General features: G+C 39.0%; 1 protein-coding gene across 1 annotated transcript; it reads right to left on the minus strand.

The window, feature by feature from the left end:
- Nucleotides 1–1399: 1399 nt before the first annotated feature.
- On the minus strand, nucleotides 1400–17026 carry tmem30aa (transmembrane protein 30Aa). Its single transcript, XM_079833848.1, has 7 exons — nucleotides 16569–17026; nucleotides 16341–16460; nucleotides 12091–12198; nucleotides 11239–11326; nucleotides 7970–8116; nucleotides 7317–7529; nucleotides 1400–3570 (listed from the first exon to the last, which is right to left on the minus strand). Exons 1-7 carry the CDS (start codon nucleotides 16815–16817, stop codon nucleotides 3377–3379), a joined length of 1119 nt encoding a protein of 372 aa, XP_079689974.1. The 5' UTR covers nucleotides 16818–17026; the 3' UTR covers nucleotides 1400–3376.
- Between the last annotated feature and the right edge of the window lie 2829 nt (nucleotides 17027–19855).

Here is a 19855-nt window from a genome sequence, read left to right on the forward strand (position 1 = left end):
CTACACAATGTAAGCAGTGATGCCTTGAGGCCAACATGGGTCCCTTATGCCTCAACCAAGGTTGGTGAAGAAGTCTTGATGTTCTCCCTGAAGCTCATGCTGGGTAAGTGCACTTTCTTTGGACCTTCGACCTTGCAAATGTGGCTCTTCCTAGGGTGTTCCTTCTCTTTTGTAGACGATTGGTCCTACCAGAGGCCTTCATACTCCTATTTCCTGGGTGGTGTTATTAACATCGAGGCATCTGTGAAGCAGTACAATCATGTGCCTCTGCGTGTGTTTGTGGACAGCTGTGTGGCCACTCAAGTGCCTGACGTGAACTCCCTTCCGAGATATTCCTTCATTGAGAATCATGGGTAAGGTCATGGCTCTAGATGTTATAGGACTGTTTTGTTTGCTCTTTTTAAACATTCATGAGTTGCTCTTTGTGGTGACTTTGTCGTCAGGTGCTTTGTGGATGCCAAGGCTACAGCTTCCAGCTCCCGCTTCATGCCTCGGTCCCAGGTTGACAAGATCCAGTTCCAGCTGGAGGCATTCATGTTCCAGGAGAGCACCAGTCCATCTGTATGTACCACAAGAGTTAATTTGACTTCTCTTCCCATCTGCTTTGGTTTTCTGACTTGTCTGTCATCCCTTGTAGATCTACATAACATGTGTTCTGAAGGCAACTATTGCTTCTGCACCCAGTGACGCTCAGCGCAAATCCTGTTCCTTTGCCAATGGGTACGTTGCACTTATTATTATATTTAATTTCTTTGCTCATGTTGAAAGTGCTTTGTCTTGTTGCAGGTGGTTTGCTGCTGATGGAAATGACCAAGTTTGTGGTTGCTGTGACTCAACATGTGGTCCTGATGGTGGAATTGCTGCTTCTCCTTATGGAGGTCGGTAGCTCTTGCTTTAAGCTTGCTTTTGATGTTTTAAGTGCTCCTAACTTTGCTCTTTCTTCTCTCTAGGTGTACAGTGGGAAGGCAAGGCAACACTTGGTCCTGTAATTGTTCAAGGGCAAAAGAAAGTTTCTCAATAAAACTGACATCAATCCTTGCTTGTATCTGACTTTTCACTTTGCTTCATGTCTGGTTTAACTGCTTTTGACCTGGAAAGAGTGCCTTATTCTGCAAATGTGGTGGAACTGACTGTACCTTTGCAAGTCCCAATAAGTCAAACCCTATGGCTGCATGCTATGTGACTTGCAGAGGTACAGAAGTTATTATTTTTCTCCGTATGGAATTTAAACTTCTCAAGGTTAGTGTGGGGAGCGGTGCACAACCTGACGTGGGGCTAGTTGTAACAGTTTAACTTTCCACACATGCCGGGATGATGAAACCTAATGTATTTACTAGTTGCCATATCAACATTATTTAGTGACACTGCACCAATTAATAATTATTTGAACGCGCTCACTGAACATTTAACAAAACGTTTATTGAAAATAAGACCAATCTGTTTAAATGACTGTAATAATTAATGTGTTTGTCAGGAGTTGATTTGATATGCAATGTTGAGAAAACACTCCTTTAAAAAAATTTATATGATTTCTGTAAATCCACTGATTAAATGTTTTGTGGCCTCTTAATGTTCTATGTAATAGTCCAGTTCTGATGCTCACGTGCCCACTGTTGGCGTTTTGGGCGGTGGACAGGGGTCAGCATGGGCACCCTGACTGTCTGTGGCTGTGCAGCCCCATACGCAACAAACTGTGATTCTCTGTGTATTCTGACACCTTTCTATCAGAACCAGCATTAACTTCTTGAACAATTTGAGCTACAGTATTCTACAGTAGCCTTCGCTCTCCATGTGTATCAATGAGCCTTGACCACCCATGACCCTGGTTCACCACTGTTCCTTCCTTGGAGCACTTTTGATAGATAGCCTACTGACCACTGCAGACCAGGAACACCCCACAAAAGCTGCAGTTTTGGAGATGCTCTGACCCAGTCGTCTAGCCATCACAATTTGGCCCTTGTCAAACTCGCTCAAATCCTTACGCTTGCCCATTTTTCCTGCTTCTAACACATCAACTTTGAGGACAAAATGTTCACTTGCTGTTTAATATATCCCACCCACTAACAGGTGCTGCGATGAAGAGATAATCAGTGCTATTCACCTGATCATAATGTTATGCCTGATATGTGTATATAAGCAATATTAGGGAGAATCAATAAATTATGATCGATTTACTGCCATTGTGTGAATAATATGTATCCATGCAATCATTATATAAAGTTACTGTAGTCTAATTATTAGTATTTTATAATATACATTTTGGAATCTGATTACATAATCCAGATTACATATAATCCGTTACTACCCAGCTCTGTTCATTTGTATACTTCACTTACAGGACCGGTCATAAAAGCAGCACAGCACATCTCTCATGCATTTGTCGTTTATTATCACACAACTCTTTTAAGTAAATGACATGACTTTGGCCCAACAAACAGACACACAGAACTGAGCTAGATAAAGGATTTCTTAGCAGTTGCTAAACACACACAGATCCTTTTTAAATACACATTGCACAGCTTTTCAAAGAAGAAACGACAAAAAACGAGCACATCAGCTTCGAGCATCACAGTTTAGCATTTCAAATAATACAGCACAACAATCCTTGCTGATTTGCATGACGAACTATCATATCAAGAATATTGATAATATTCTTATAAAAATCACTGATTCAAATCCATGACGGTTGTGATTGTACCATCAGCATTAATACCCAAAATGGATGAATCTCACACAGCCAGTCAAGACTGGTCATATTTCACCACAAAATCAAAAGAAAAAAAGATGATGTATATGTTTTTGCATTGTGAGTGCAAATAAGCACAATTCCCCATATAATAATGTAACAATTGTAACACCACAATGGCAGAAAAATAATAAATAATGAATACACCATAGTAGAATTTGTATTTATCAATAATTAAATAATCATGACATAAGAATTACAAACAAACTAAAAAGTAAAATGTCCAAGGTGGATTTTTAGGGGAAAATGTGCTCACGAAAACATGTCAATAGTCAATACGAAGTTCTTCTTTGTCTTTATGCAAAATATGTTTTTTTTTTGGGCAAAATATGACCTGGAGATGTGTGTGGGATTCACTCAAATACAGTCCTACTGTACGGTCACATCAGTTACGCCATAGTGACGTTATACTGTCCTTAGCACAAATACTTCATGTGTCAAAATCAAGATACTGCTCATATTTCCAATATAAAGCTTTGGTGTGGATGAAAGAAATGTTTAAAACAGATCATTAAAAACTGCCAGTGCATACACAACAATTTAGCAAGCAGTCCTTCTGGCCACCTGTGTGTACAGGAGCATCTTCCCACATGAGATCTGACGGATAACTCACGCCGCCTCGTGTCGCATTTAATTGGGAATGTCAGCATTGTTGTTGCGGTTGCCATATTTATGGTGGATGATCAGTAGGACGACTCCCAGGAAGAAGCACACGGATCCCACGGTGATGTAGGCAATGCCCAGGAAAGGGTTCTTCCCTCCCATCCAGGAAATGGTGCTGAGGATCATACGCTTGCGGCCGTCAAAGCTGCGCACTGGGTAATCTGGGTTCATATTATTAAAGAATGTCATATTTCAACATACACATTTAGAAGACTGTTTAAAGGCCCCAAAATACTCATGACGAAGCTTTCCTTTTTTATTCTTTGCTTTGGGGTAAAAAGAAGTTTGAAAAACCAGTTAGCAAACATCACAACCTTGTTTACACCTGGTATTAAGATGCCTTTTGGTTGATCGGATCACAAGTGGGTGATGCTAAATACAGGTGTTAACAGGGTCTAAAAGGTTTTGAGTTTGCCCACTTTCTACCACTTCCAGAGGTAGTAGAAAACACATTTGACCGGATTGGTTTCATAGTGTAGATGCTCATGTGAATAAATGTGTTCGAACAACCACAAAAGACGTCTACTCTCCTCCTACTGACCTAACATATAAACATGATGGGAAGTGCGCTAGCCAGACGGGATTTAAACTTTGTTGGCTGAAGACCCAAGTTTGGTTCGAAGATGTCCCAAGCTCAATGTTCTCTCTCCATTCCTGATTTCTAACACACACTCACTGCGTTCGGCTGATCATGCGGCTGTCAGAGCAGAAACGAAAGCTGATACTGAATGTCATCAGCTCTCCAGACAGCCATAACTTCCTGCGAGTAAGGTCAAAATACCAGCGTGGTCATAGATATATACATAGATGCCTCATTAGTGCCTGCGCGGAACGGTCGAATGAGGAATCTACGTATATATATTTCTATGATCACGCCGGTATTTTGACCTTACTCACATGAAGTTATGGGGGTCTGGAGAGCTGACATTCGTCTGATATGAGGTGAAATAATAGCATAAATACCATCCGATTTCTCGCAGAAACCGATGGTTTCGTGTCTAAAGAAATCAATGTGCCGCCACGAGCCGCAGAGGTTCATTTGAAGTTGTCTGTGCATGTTTTTTTTACTCTAATAAAATTAGATCCCATTCACATGCATTATATGACTGACAGACGGCAACGGTTGGAGTTAAAAATCTTCATTTGTGTTCTACTGAAGAAACAAAGACACCTACATCTTGGATGCCCTGGGGGTAAGCAGAAATACATCACATTTTCGTTTTTGGGTGAACTATCCCTTTAAAGAGATACCCCAAAAATGAGAATTTTGTCAATTTACTCACCCTCAAGTTGTTCCAAACCTTTATGAGTTTCTTTCTTCTGCTGAACACAAAAGATGATATTTTGAAGAATGTCGGTAACGAAACATTTGATGGGCCCCATTGACTTCCATAGTAGTATTTATTTTTCATACTATGGAAGTCAATGGGGTCCATCAGCTGTTTAGCTCCCAATATTCTTCAAAATATCTTCTTTTATGTACAGCAGAAGAAAGAAACTCATAAAGGTTTGGAACAACATGAGGGTGAGTAAATGATGACAGAATGGACATTTTTTGGGTGAACTATCCCTTTAAGTTATGAACGCGAATGCTGGTTTAGAGGCTTAAGGCCAGTTCACACCAGGACGATTTTCGCGCGCGTTTATCACCGACGTTTAACGCCTTGTGACTAAATAAAGGCCGCCAATGTGAGTGTGCACACCGACGCCCAAAAACGCCAGACGTAAAAGCTTAATTTTTTAATAAACGCTTTAAAAATTGGCTGACCAATGAGATCGGCGCTTTTGTTCACTTGCCTGGAGCTGCTGAAGTAACAGTAAAACATGACTTGGTGGCGCTCAAGCAAAAACCGGTCTTGCCGAGCACACATTAATATGACGAAGAGGAAGTAAGTATACAAAGGCCCTGTCCCAAATGGTACATCAATGCACTTTTCGGTCTTGTGGACTTATAATGGCCGCTGCGTGCGCGCGTCCACAAGACTGTAGAGTGTCCCATTCGTCATTTAAGCTTAAAGAAGGGTTCTCGTGAGCGCCCCCTTTGCGGCTGATATGCTCCCTCGATGCGCACTTCAGCTGAGCCCGCAAGTTCGCGAGCTACGCAGAGGACTTCTACCCGGCAGTCAAAGTTAGTTAGCAAAAGTGTGTGAATGGTTTTGGCAAGCATTTAAAAACTGTCTCTCTTCTTCTTCTGTGTGACAAGTGAGTGTCAGAAGCGTAAAGTGGCGCAGCACCACCTTGTGGGGAGCGCCATCTACTGAATTAGCACGTTCACTGCATCGCCAGTGAAAATCACTTGGGTGTGAACACAAAGACGCGGCGAAATACGCTGGCAATAAGCGTGTGCGATAATCGTCCCCAACGATTACCGGTTTCACGATAAACCATGATAAAATGTACTGACGGTTAGTAATATCGTTTAAATTTTAATTATCATTAAAACCGCGTGAGATCATCACGATTTTGAAAACTCACTGTAAATCTTGTCCAGTCAGCGTCAGTCTGGCGCAGGCGCAGCGCTGTTTTCTGAATGAGAAGAAATGGCAGAAGGCAGTGACGGCGCTCGGGGGATTTTTCAGCCTCTAAAAGGACCAAATCTGAGGCGCTGTCATATTTTGGCCTTTACAAAAGTCCTGAGGGAAACTTAATCGAAGATGGTCACCCTGTCTGCAGAACATGCCAGAAGAAAGTCGCTGTAATAGGGGAAACACTTCACATCTGCGAACGCAAGGCAAGTGGACTTTGAGCTCAATACCAAAACTACTGGGAAATAAAAACATGAAGCTTGAGCCAAAGACGAACGAACAAGATAAGACAAGACTAGGGTGAAATTTAAGGGATAATAATCAGGGCTTGATATTAACAACCACCATTTGCGGGTGTATTTCGGCTGTGGTGTGTAACACAGTCACTCACACTAGCCACTTTGGCGATTGAACTTACAGTCTTCTCAAAAGCCATCTGTTATAATCGCGTTGCGCATTATAACCAATCACACGTGTTTCTATTGAGTTTATGAATGCAATGTCTAATAATCAGAGGCGTTCAGATTAGTCAGAGTTTTGTTCAGAACACGCTCTCACTCACTGAAATCAAAGCAGAGATGAACGTGCGATGTAGACAGGAGATTCATTCATCATACAGTGGTTGACTGTTTTTGTTCTATTTCAGCAGCGAAAATAGTTTCAAACACAGCAGAACCACAGCGCATCTGATATGATTGGCATAACGCTGGCTTGACATTCGAGATCCACGAATTTAGGGACCGCCTCTAAAGTTACATACAATAGCATTTGAAGAGAATGACTTACAGTCATAAAACTGACTGTAAAGTGTTCATCTGGGTGTCATGTATGATGCACACCTTTTGGATTTTTGATATTTAATCAAATAAACTGTCACATAATATGAAAATTTGGATATGCATTATTTCACTAGGATACTGTTTGGTCTCTTACACACAATATGCTAGATTTAAATGCGTCATAGCTGATAGAACACTGATGAGAATATTACACCACATTATTATTATTTATGCATTGCTATTGATGATGGCCATTATAAGGATGGAAATCCCACAGAATAGAATCTAGCTTAAAAAAAGTGCATAGAGCTGCTTGATTTATTTGTTTGTTGATCAAATATAAAACTTGTTGAAATGTTTTCAATGTGAGCATCTGTTCTTTTTGAACAACAAAACCGTGATAATACTGATAACCGTGATAATTTGGGTCACTATAATCGTGATGTTAAATTTCCATATCGTTTCATCCCTACCCTGCACAATGAAAAAAAATTGGTGTAAGATTTACTTTGAAATGATTTTCATTCAGAACATTGAATTAAACGTGAAATTTGGAAGTAGAAAGACTGAACAAGTATTTTCTTGTAAACGTCTGAAGGATACTGTAGGCGACTTCCAGACTGTAGTTTCCAGGCGGTAATGTTGGGGTCATGTTGTCCTTCTTCTTCTGAATGATGCGGTAGAGTTTTCTGAAGGTGGGGAGAGCAGCGGTTCTCATCCACACGATGAAATCCTCATTGATGAAACCGTTGTTCTCAGAATCAGTCGGGTCCAGCTCATAAACGGGTTTGCGCCAGTTTACGGGTTTGCTTGTATCTGTGAGGACGAATAATGCTGGTTAGCAATAATACAGAGTGACAGCGAAACTTTAAAAACGTAGAGATGGGCTATTTTAAAATGCAATAACTTTGTACCACTTATTCTGACATTAAAATCATGCTCTGATGAAGAGTTATAATCATAGTCACATTGCTCAATGTATTGAAGCAGTCCAGCAAGTGTTCATCTTGAAATATTACTAACAATATAAAAGTTATTCTCGCGTTTGCTTTATTAAAATCAGTGCAGATTTCACAGCAGAAAGACACGTGAAGCACGAGCTGAAGGGGGATGTTTGTACAATTATACTAAAAGACACTGTACTTGCTAAAAAGTACTATCAATCAGACAGAAGGCATACAGTAGATTGTGTATAACAGGTTTTCAGGAAAGGTTTTGATCATGTGGTAGGCTTTATAGGGTTGGGCTTTATGTACCTTGGAACACAATGGAGAGGTTGTTGTTGCTTCCTCCTGGGTTTCTGAACTTCACATGTTTGTCAGTCCACCAAGCAATTCCCGTCTTCACCAGATGAATAGCTATTCTGCTTCCGTTCGGATGGATGTAAAACAGCTCCAAAGTATCTGCAAATATGAAGCAAATTACAGAAAGACCTAAGGTCTGTTTCACGCAGCTTGTGTAAGCAGTGAATATTTATTTGGGGGCTCATATGGTGCAATGCTGCGTTTACACTCCAAAGCTTAATGCACGGATCAAATATTTTAAACAGAAATCTGCATCATGGACATAAAGAGCCAAAATGCAAAAATGTATTAATTTTAAAAGAAATGTTATACATATCAAATCTCTGGCTAAATATCTTTTTATTATCAACACTTTGAAAGTTTGCACATTTGTGCACAGTGCATCATTTGTGTTATCAGGACGTCATGTCTTTAAAGGGGTCCTATATTGCCTCTTTTTACAAGATGTAAAATAAGTCTCTGATGTGTGTGTATGTGAAGGTTTAGTTCAAAATACCCCACAGATCATGTTTTACAGCATGTTAAAATTGTCACTTTTTGAGGGTGAGCAAAAAAATGCACCATTTGTGTGTGTATCCCTTTAAATGCAAATGAGCTGCTGCTTCCAGCCCCCTTTTAAGTAGGGATGGGCGATACCACTTATTTTGTTTTCGATACGATACCGAAACTTTCAAGGCCAGTATCACCGATATCGATACCAATACGACACTTCTTAAATGAACTTTTTAATTATTAGTAATTATTAAAATTACTAAGGAGTAAAATGGGTAAAGATACCCACTTAACATTATATTTGAAAGGTATTTTAACATTCAGTATGCCTTAATTGCAACTTATTAGATCATATTTTTGTTTAAACATGGTTAAAATATGTTTACTTGTAGTGGTAACCATGGAAATGTACAAATACTAGTTGAACTATGGCCACTGTAGTAAAAAATAAACCATGGTTCATGGACTGCCAGTGACAGGACGTTGCACTCATAAAATGCAAGCTTTTTATTCTGACATGATATAGTTACAGAATAGAACATGATCAATATCAGCTTTTAACATTAGATTAAAGAGTGTAATGCACTATGTAGGCTACAATTTCTATTTGTTTATTGTGAAAGAACTCAAACATATGTTTTGCATTGTTCTGGGCTGCATTTCCAAAAGCATCAATGGTTTCTTATGATAGTTTTGGGAAACGCAGCTCTGTTTGAATACAGTGTCATCGGTGTGCGAACGCTCGCTGTGATTGACTGGTTCTGTCTTACAGCATTTGCGTGTATTCAGATCATGGTTCAGATGAGCAGGAAAATAGCTATATACTACACAACTATTCAGTAACATAGGTTATTCGTATTGTATGCATTAAATAATCTTTTTAAACGAAACAAAAAAAAACACCTTAGTATCGTATTTTTATTTGAGTATCGATACTTTTCGATGCTCACATCAGTATCGATATATATTGATACTTCATATCGATACGCCCATCCCTACTTTCAAGAAGAGGGCGGAGCTTCAAGAGCTCGTGTTAGCAGCTCCGATTACCTCACGCAGACACACACCTAAAATATCAGAAACTATTCAGCCTTTAATGTTCAAACCGGAGTCGGACAATGATGGAGAGACTCAAGAAGAAATGACAACATGTAGAATGAGACGGGACGTTTCTGAATGCTTAGTTGATTAATTTATGGAGCTGATGTGGAATTAACTATCTTCAAGTTATTGATTAGCATATTCTGTCATGATAATCTATAAATCGCTCGTGTGGGAACTGTTGTAAGATCCTTCAGAGCCAGAGAATATCTGCTGCATGAAGAGAGAACAGGTTTAGTTTAGTTTAATTACGGTTGTAACTTATGTTGTCATCTTGCTTTTATGACATGCTATTGCATTTGTGTTTGTACTGTATTACAATAAATGTGAAAGACGGATGCGACAGCTTGAGCGACTCTCAAATGTGCTCGACTACAACTCTTCCTTTTCTCAACATGGCCTTTGTTGTGTTCCCGGGGGCGGGGTTTATGTAAATGTTAGGGTTAGTTATGTCACTAACTCGTGAATAAGCTTGTTTTAGTTCCTACCAGCCGTTTGTTGTAGTTCTTAAAAAGCGATTTCTGTAAAAGAAAATTTCTCCCTTTGCTTTGAACTTTGAGTGTTGTAACTTTGCAGATGTTTTTTATGCTCAAACAGCAAAATTACACACTAACTGAAGTTAAAGAGCACCTATCATGGAATTTTAAAATTGACCTTTCATGTAGTGTGTAACATAGATCTAAGTGAACAAAAACATCCTGCATAGTTTGAAATATGAGAGTGCACCGTATATATAGTTATTTTCTTTCAAAAGTAAGAGTCGACTCTGAGTCATTTTTAAGAATCGTTAGAAGACCGAAGCTTTTTCTCTGACTAGATGACGTCAACTTGTCAAGTTATTTGAATACGATACGCCCACTTATTGCGCTCCAAGACGCCAGTGAAAACTAGAAAACATCATGGCGACGAGACCCTGTGTTCTGAAGTGCGACTCAAAAGCAAACTTTTTTCATCTGCCCAAGGATGAGCATTTGAAGACTAAGTGGCTTGAAGACAAACCATACATCGTCGCGATTGAGTGTTTATTAGTCGTCAAATGTATGTTTCGCGATCTCAGGAAGCTTTTATTATGGACTTCTATTATGGCACATGGTTCTTCTTCGTCTGTCTGTACATGGACTACATGTGCACAGAGCGCCCTCCGGCTGCCAGGATGAATTGAAAACAACACATAAGAGACTCAATCGCTCATGATTAGGCTACATCTGCGCATTTTGAGGAAGTATTGAATAAAAAATACTCCTCTGATTAGAAATTTGACACAGACATTTGAGAATCTATCAATATTTCTCCTCATCTGCACACTTTTGAACTAAAAGCCCTGAGGGATGTTGAATTGTCGCGTAAAGGCGGGGTTTTGAAAAGTGAATCACTAAAGGAATCATTTGAGAATCGCTGTCAAAACAGGTAAAAATAAATGCATATTATAAGAAAACTAAAGTCTTTTTTGTCATTGCATGCATGCAAAACTGTTGTTGGGGACTTCTAAAACAATATTTGGAACATTTTAAATGCCATGATAGGTGCTCTTTAAAAAAGTGAAATCAACCATAATCAACCACTCCTTTAAATAAACAAGTGTGTTTGTTTGAGCCATAAGCTTGTCACTGAACACATATTTGTCTTACCATTGAAGAGACTGTTAGCAATGGCACCGCAGGGAGCAATGGGCTTCTTCTCACTTGTCCGATACGGTTCACACTCTTTACTTGGGCTCTGCAGAGCAAAGACTCTAACGTTTAAAAACAATGTCTTGACATCTGTAGCATAGCATAAACCAGTCATGACAAGCGTAATCATAAGCAATACACATCAACTGTTTAAAGGAAAACGCTGACTTTTTGGGACTTTATCTTATTCACCGTATCCCCCAGAGTTAGATAAGTCCATACATACCATTCTCATCTCCGTGCATGCCATAACTCTGTCTGACGCACACATAGCTAGCCTAGCTTAGCACAAAGACTGGAGGTAAATGGCTCCAGCTAGCCTACATCTCAATAAGTGACAAAATAACACCAACATTTTCCCAATTACATGTTGTGATGTGTATAGTTACATTGTGTACTAAGGAACTATACTCTCATTCCTGCGTAATAATCATGGGTGCAGTGGCGCAATGATATTATGCAGCACTAGATGGAGCCGTTTACCTCCAGTCTTTGTGCTAAGCTAGGCTAGCGGTGTCAGACAGAGTTATGGCACGCACGGAGATGAGAATGGTATGTATGGACTTATCTAACTCTGGGGGATACGGTGAATAAGCTAAAGTCCCAAAAAGTCGGCGTGTTAATTTAATGAAAGTAAAAGCAAATAAAAACATTACATATTGCACCTTTCATGAAAAGCATATTTAAGAAGTTCAGCAGAACTGTGAACAAAATGAAATGTTTTTAAAACTATATGCCAGGAAATACTTTAACTCATGTTTTAGTCGGTCATCAAAAAGATATTGATAGGCATTACCTCGAAACACTTACCAGTAAAGAGCTTTTATCTCCGTTCAGCTGACTGTCGTCTCTTGACTTGACATAACGTCTATGGTTTTGATAGAAGTTGGAGAGTCCATAGTACATGAAAACATTACTCTACAAACGAAAAGATGGCAGAGGATAAAAAAAAAAAAACATTGTGAAAAACCACGAAATCTTTTGTCCCGGGGCTATTTTTATGTTATTCACAGGCATTTTATACATAATTGATGTGAAACCTGTTGTTGTATGAGCGGGAAATATTCTATTTTAAACTATACAAAAAGGTACGATCAATAAAATGTCCTCTAAAACGCTAATGCATAATACATGAGAACTAATAGCACTTAGGCGATTTATTTCACCACTATACAGTTCACAGACCAAGTAAATATTACAACTTAATGGACCTTCAGATACAGTAAATATATACAACTATAAATTAACAGCCAACATTATGGACTTAATTTGGTTTGATATATCAAATACAATAATTTCTTAAATAAATGCAGCCTTGGTGAGCATCTACTTTAAAAAATATTTAAAAAAATATTACCTACCCCAAACTTTTGAATGGTAATACAGGTTTAAATGAGAAGCAAAAACCACACACTTCCTACAAAAAAACAGGAACCTCATCCTAACTGTAAAGCACAGTGGTGGAAGTATAAAGGCTGTATTAGTATTTAAGAACCAATGAAATGAGCAGAAATGTAATGTTTTGGAACAGGCATTGCTTTAATGCGTTACTAGTATTTTAACTCATCATCTTCCTGAGAACCAGAAAAAAAGTTTTTTTAGGTCATAACATTGTTTGGAGCATTAAAAAAAAATCCTATGTTATATGCTATATCCTCTGCTCTGTAGAGGACACCAGAACTATTTATTGAGAAAATGAAAAGACATGAATAGACAAAAACAAAGGGATTTTTTTTTTTCATTCACCAGTCAATTTTTATGCTTCAAGCTTTTTTTATCCAAACTTTGCATAAAGATGATTCTCAATGTTATGAAAGATATAAAATAATTATTTGATATACCATTTTACTATGCAATATGTGTGTAAACATGGCCATATGCCATTCCCATTCTATGCAATGCATCTATACACTGAATATAATTTGTATATTCATGTGTTTTGGGACAATATGTAATTGTAAAAAGACGTGCAATAATTATTTCATAAGAATATACAGACTTAAAACTGTGCATGTTGTCAGAGAAATTCGCTAAAATATAATTAAAACCTCTATTCTGGGTCTCAGGAGGATATTTCTGTCTCGAGCAGAGTGGCATTTATATTAAGATGTCACTTGCTAAACTTTGCTGCATGCGATTGGCCGTCGGTCCTCTTAGAAATAATAGTTTTATTCAATGAATGTTACAGACTGTAGCCTCGAAAGTGAGCCAAGATCGCTACGATCAATAAAACGCTGTTGCTTTGTCAGTTCATCGCGATCTCACAAAGCTCCGTTATAAAAATTAAGCTGTCAACAATAAATATCTTACCTACATCGTGTCTTGTTAAAGGGTTAGTTCACCCAAAAATGAAATTTCTTCCATTAATGACTCACCCCAATGTTGTTCTACACCCGTAAGACCTCCGTTGATCCTCGGAACACAGTTTAAGATATTTTAGATTTAGTCCGAGGGCTTTCAGTCCTTTGAATGTAAGTGTATGCACACTTTGCTGTCCACGTCCAGAAAGGTAATGAAAACATCATCAAAGTAGTCCATATGTGACATCATTTGGTTAGTTAGACTCTTTTGAAGTGTCGACAATACATTTTGGTCCAAAAATAACAAAAACTAAGACTTTATGAAGCATTGTCTTCTCTTCAGGTTATGTTGGAATCCGCGTTCACGACGCCACAGTGACGCTGCCGACGTGTTATCTGGTGCGATAGCAAAAAATAAATCTAAAATATCTTAAACTGTGTTCCGAGGATCAACGGAGGTCTTACGGGTTTGGAACAACATTGGGGTGAGTCATTAATGGAAGAAATTTCATTTTTGGGTGAACAAACCCTTTAATGAGAGGTTTCGCGAGCCTGCATTAACTGCATAGCCTAAAAAATGCTGCTGTTTTGAGCGGTGAGATTCTGATCGCGTTCAAGAGATCAATAACTATATCTGTGATTGTAATCATTGGCTGCAATACCCACCGCTGCAAACACTCGCTGTAATAGATGCATTTGACGCTCTCCTGAGGAAACAAATGTGCAAATCTGCCAAATCTGTTTCGCCAATATTATTACAGTATCAACTGAGGGTGCGTCTGAGGGTGCGTTTGAGGGTGCTTAGCACCCCCGTAGAACCGGGTCTGGCTTGAGCCAGCTAAACGCACCGTCTTCGAGCCATAGATCGTTAAAGGTACATTTTCCCATTGTGATAGCCAGGATGATTTCAATTAAACTAAGGAGTGACATACATTTACATTTACATTTGGCAGACGCTTTTATCCAAAGCGACTTACAGTGCCCTGATTACAGAAATAATCCCCCTGGAGCAACATGGAGTAAAGTGCCTTGCTCAAGGACACACTGGTGGTGACCGCTGGGATCAAACCAGCAACCTTCTGCATATCAGTTCCATGGTTTAACCCACTGGACCACCATTTCACACTACAGTATGTTCGGAGTTTGCGCGGGTTTCTGTGAAAGTCCTTCCGACAAGTCTGTATGCTGCCGCATGGACCTTGTAGTTCTGGAAAGCTGTGATACCAGTGTGATACAACAGGCGAAACAAATTAATGCCATAGCCGCCGCGAGCGCATTTTGATGGAAGAACAAATTAACGGACGAGCATATCAATTTAAGACGTGGCTAAATGTTTTTTATGACCTTGTATGGAAAATCCGGACGTTTTTATGACTTTTTATGGCCTTAAATTCTTATTGTTAAATGTATGACTTTTTATGACCCCGCGGAAACCCTGTCCATATCTCTGGGATTGAACTGTATGGGGCCTTTAAAATGAAGATAACAAAAGAAAAGTTTGATAAGAACCAACATCTTCAAGACTATTAACGGGAAGAGTTATGGTTTGGTTCCACTGCTGTCCAGGCAAGCGCTGGAGGTCTACATGGCCATGGACGAGGACCAATTATAAAGCTTGGAAGAGCCAGGACATTTTTTAATATAACTCTGATTGTGTTCGTCTGAAAGAAGAAAGTCATATACACCTAGGATGACTTGAGGGTAGGGGTGGCACGGTACATGGAAAAAAAACGAACCGTTCGGTTCGCTTGTCTCGGTTCGGAGTGTGTGCGTCGCACGGTTCGACGCATGCGCAATGTATCCTCGTGCCCGTATGTTACCTCAGACAGTGGGTGTCCTTTTGTGTGGACATACAGTAAAGTAAAAGTGGAGTGCTGCAGGTCAGGTCACGTAAGGAAGGCTGCCCGGAGTTGTTGGAGGATGCGCTAGCGTCAGGCAGGCAGGGCAGATGCAGTGCGGAGAGCGGGAGCCGCGCGGCGCGCGCCCGTTGTGCATACACCTGGCATACACACACTGGCAGTGTTTGTCTCGCGCAGCTGAACCGTGGCTCGTGTATTGCAAATACAGACAAATATTGTCCATTCGGTCACATTTTCTGGTGTTCTGCTCGACCCCTGTCTGTCTCGTGCTTTGATTTATGATGGGCAGCATATATCTGCTGCAAATGCTATCCGTTCCCCTCTGTCTCATACACACATGCATATATAACATGTTGTAAGTAGTTCACATGATAATTGTAACATTTAAAAGTTAAGATATGCTTCCAGTTTTAATAATTTAAACATGCCATTGAAGTTTGGGCAAAAACTTCTAGCAGTGTTGTGTTTTCGTGTATTTTACACTTCATAGTGAAATGTGTTAATCAGGTCAGCTGAATTAAAGCCACAGTGCATTGTTCTGATCAAAATGTATATGATTAACATGAAAAATGTTACGCCAATGTGTCGGACTCGATAGACAGCCAGTTAGAAAACAACTTGATATAACAACTTTGTAATACTGTATCCTAAATTGTGGATGATTAAGCCATATATACCATATGCTGAAGTACATTTCTGGAGTGTTAACGATTAAAAAAAACAACAACGAAAAACCGTGACCCTAAAACCGTGATACGAACCGAACCGTGGGTTTTGTGAACCGTGCCACCCCTACTTGAGGATGAGTAAACCATGGGCTAATTGTTATTTTTGGGGTTTGAGGCATTGAAAACTTTCTATTTAGTGTAAGGATGGTGAGAAAGATGAAGATGGTGTGTACCTCGAAGGGCTGGTCCAGGGTGAAGGGCACAGAGCAGGTACACACACTGGTGCTGTTCCAGCTGTAGTTCTGCGCGCAGTTGTAACACGGACTGAACACGTCAACACCCGTGTAATCGATCTACAACACAACCAACACAGAACAACTTGACACCTGACCACATCCATTATACACGACAGTAGAGCCTTCGCGAGCCTCTTTAACCGTTGCTATGCTGACGTTACGCACCTCAAACTCTTTAATGTTGTTAGAGGTGACGAAGAGTCCGATGCCGATGGGGATGAAGATGAGTCCGATCATGAAGAAGGCGGGCAGGACGGTGCCCGCGGTCAGAATGGGCTGCCAGGCGGGCAAACGCTGCTGTTTAAAGGCCGTGTTATCCGGCTTCTTGCTCTTGACGGAGCCCGGGCCGCCGGAGCCCACCGATCCCGGGTGGTGACCGTCCTCATCCTTCGCGTTATAGCTGGTCGCCATCATCGCTCTCTAATCCTGTAAAGACGAGCGGACAGCGAGCGCGCTACACGACAACCTCAAACAAGTTGTCTTGATGGATAGCTGGGTGTATTATGTCACTGCTATCACTTGTGCTGACCGCACAATGGACGCGCCATTAACAGCAATGATGAATATTTTTTCCTCTAGCGCTTATTGAACACGGACAGGACGGTAAACAAGGAAGTACAGGGGCCAATAGGCGGAAAGCACCGTCATGACGTCATTTAACCACAACCCTCCCCTCAGTTTATCATTTCTGAAGTAGTCAAGTCACCTTTATTTCTGTACAGTTTCTTTACAGTGATGATAGGAAATTCATTTTGTTTTAGATGAAAAGCAAGTAAGTTTTTAATGGATTAATTTCTGTTGTAAAAACTGATTTCAAAATGTAAAAACGCATGTAAAAAAATCTATTGCACAAAATGTAAACAATAATGTAAATATTATTATTATAAGTGTGAATCAAAAAATGTAAAGCATTTTAAAAAACACGATTTCATCTCTTAAATGTCTTAGTATGTGTTTTTGGCATAATTTAGACTTTTAAAAATCTAATTTCAGCTTTTTATCTCTTAATTGGGACTTTTAATCATAATTTAGATTTTTAAGTCATAATTTTTAATTATGTTCTATAACTGTTCATCTCACAATGACTTAGCATGTCGTATTTTCGACTTTTTATCTAACAATGAGGACATTTAAAATCATATTTTCAACATTTTTATCTCTTATGACTTTATGATAATTGAAATGAGCTGATATAATATAGTTTAATATTTAGTGTCCCAAGTAATAACAATCGTATTTTCCAGATACTGTATTTTAATCACCATTAACATTATTATAAGAAGAATGGGAGGATCTATCTATCTATCTATCTATCTATCTATCTATCTATCTATCTATCTATCTATCTATCTATCTATCTATCTATCTATCTATCTATCTATCTATCTATCTATCTATCTATCTATCTATCTATCTATCTATCTATATATCTGTCTGTCTGTCTGTCTGTCTGTCTGTCTGTCTGTCTGTCTGTCTGTCTGTCTGTCTGTCTGTCTGTCTGTCTGTCTGTCTGTCTATCTATCTATCTATCTATCTATCTTGTTTGGGTCTTAGAAAGTGTGACATATTGAAATGTGTAGGCAATTGATCCTGACAAAAATACCAACAAGCACCATGGCATTTTTAAGTAATTAAATTTAAATAATTAAATTGATTAAATTGTTCAGATACACATGCATTAAATGTACATGTAAAAGTATTAATGTAAATATCACATGAATCATTAAGTAGCATTATTTTACTATTTCAGTACTCAAGCTGGCTTTTGTGCTAGTAATACTTGTGGGTTGTATAATTGTATTAAGTCATAAACCTTTGCAGCCTATGGCTTACAGTTTTTCTCCATTGGTTTGGCTCATTTCTTGAAACAGAAATTACATTCTCAAAACAACATGGACAAATCTCCAAACCACTTGGCAATTGTTCATAACAGAATAGCATTTCTCATTCATTTCATCAAATTGCAAATGTCTAAGTACATGTCTCAATGTCTCAGTACATCTTTGCAAATGATTAAGTACAGGTAGCCTACATTTAGCACAATTTCCAAGTGAATAGATCTTGTTGAACTAAACTGATTGTTAGATTCTCAGTCTAATGGTCGTTCGCTCCAAAACGTATCAGCATCATTTCATTGTATAAGTCATCACATGCACAATAGTCTGTTCAATTGTCAAAATTAGTCAAAAACATAATACCATGAATACCATATATGAATCCCTTGGAACATTTGATAAATTTCTTACAGCAATTGACAGTCAGGTGAAACTAGACTAATGAAGGAGGACTTTCACACATCTCAGATGACCAATCAAAGAAGAGAAGGGAAGAGGGGGGTAGGAAGAGGTAGACCGGGAGTAGGATGTGGCCAAAGAAGACGGGTACCAAATTTATCAGATGCGATTCTACTGAGTACCCATGGGTTGACATTGAGAGAGGCTGGACAGAGAATTCAGCCCAACCTCAGCAGATATACAAAAAACAAACCTTTGAAAATGCATGAATGAATCGAATGATTTTACAAATGTGGAGAGAAATAAATATTTTCATCAATATGCAGTACTGGTCTTGTGTGTACTGTTTGGTCAATATATTCATATACTTTACTCTAACAATATCTCTGAAAAAAATCAAACCCAGATTATATCATTAGAAAAGTAGAAATTTTACAACATTACAAGTGTTTACAGTAAGATTGAGAACAGCAGCGTGTGGATGGCCAGGAGGGTGAGGACGGTCATTTTCATTGTTTTTTTGTACTCTGATTTGTTTTTTACATACTCTGATGTATGGAAGTTACTTTATGTGTGTGAATGATAATGGTTACAATTTCCTTGGCAGTATGAGTGCAATGTGTGATGTCAAACCTTGGAGGCTACTCTTACCCTAAAATCCTATTTCTTTTTTTTTTTTTCAGTTTTATACACAATTGTATTCTGTTGGCTAGACAAAAATGAAGGACTGGGCTAAGACTGAAAGGTGGACATGAGGGATATTTCAATGGTCCTCTGCCATAGTGACAAAACATCTAAACATTTTGACTTGCAGTGCTTACACAATGCCAAAGGGACGAAGCATTTTGGGGGCACTGACTGTTTAAATGAGAAGGAAATTTAGTTTTGACACATGAGTGAACTGTTTTGGGAGAGGTATGAGCTTTTGCAGGTGAACCATGGTGTTGTGCCGAACCATCCACGTTATTTTGGCAAAAGCACCAAGAGTGTTGAGAACGTCCGGTCTGTTTCAAGAAATGAGCCAAAGCAATGAGAAGGATCTTTGCCATTTTGGTGGCACTGACTATTTATATGGGAAAGGAATTTAGTTCGGAAGCATGAGTGAACAGTTTTGGGAGAGATATTAGCTTTTGCAAGTGAGCTATAGTGTTGTGCTGAACTGTAAGACAGTTTTGCCAAATGATCTTACAATTTTGAGAATGTAATTTCTGTTTCAAG

Source organism: Gobio gobio (assembly GCF_949357685.1).
Source record: "Gobio gobio genome assembly, chromosome: 13".
Lineage (NCBI taxonomy): Eukaryota > Metazoa > Chordata > Actinopteri > Cypriniformes > Gobionidae > Gobio > Gobio gobio.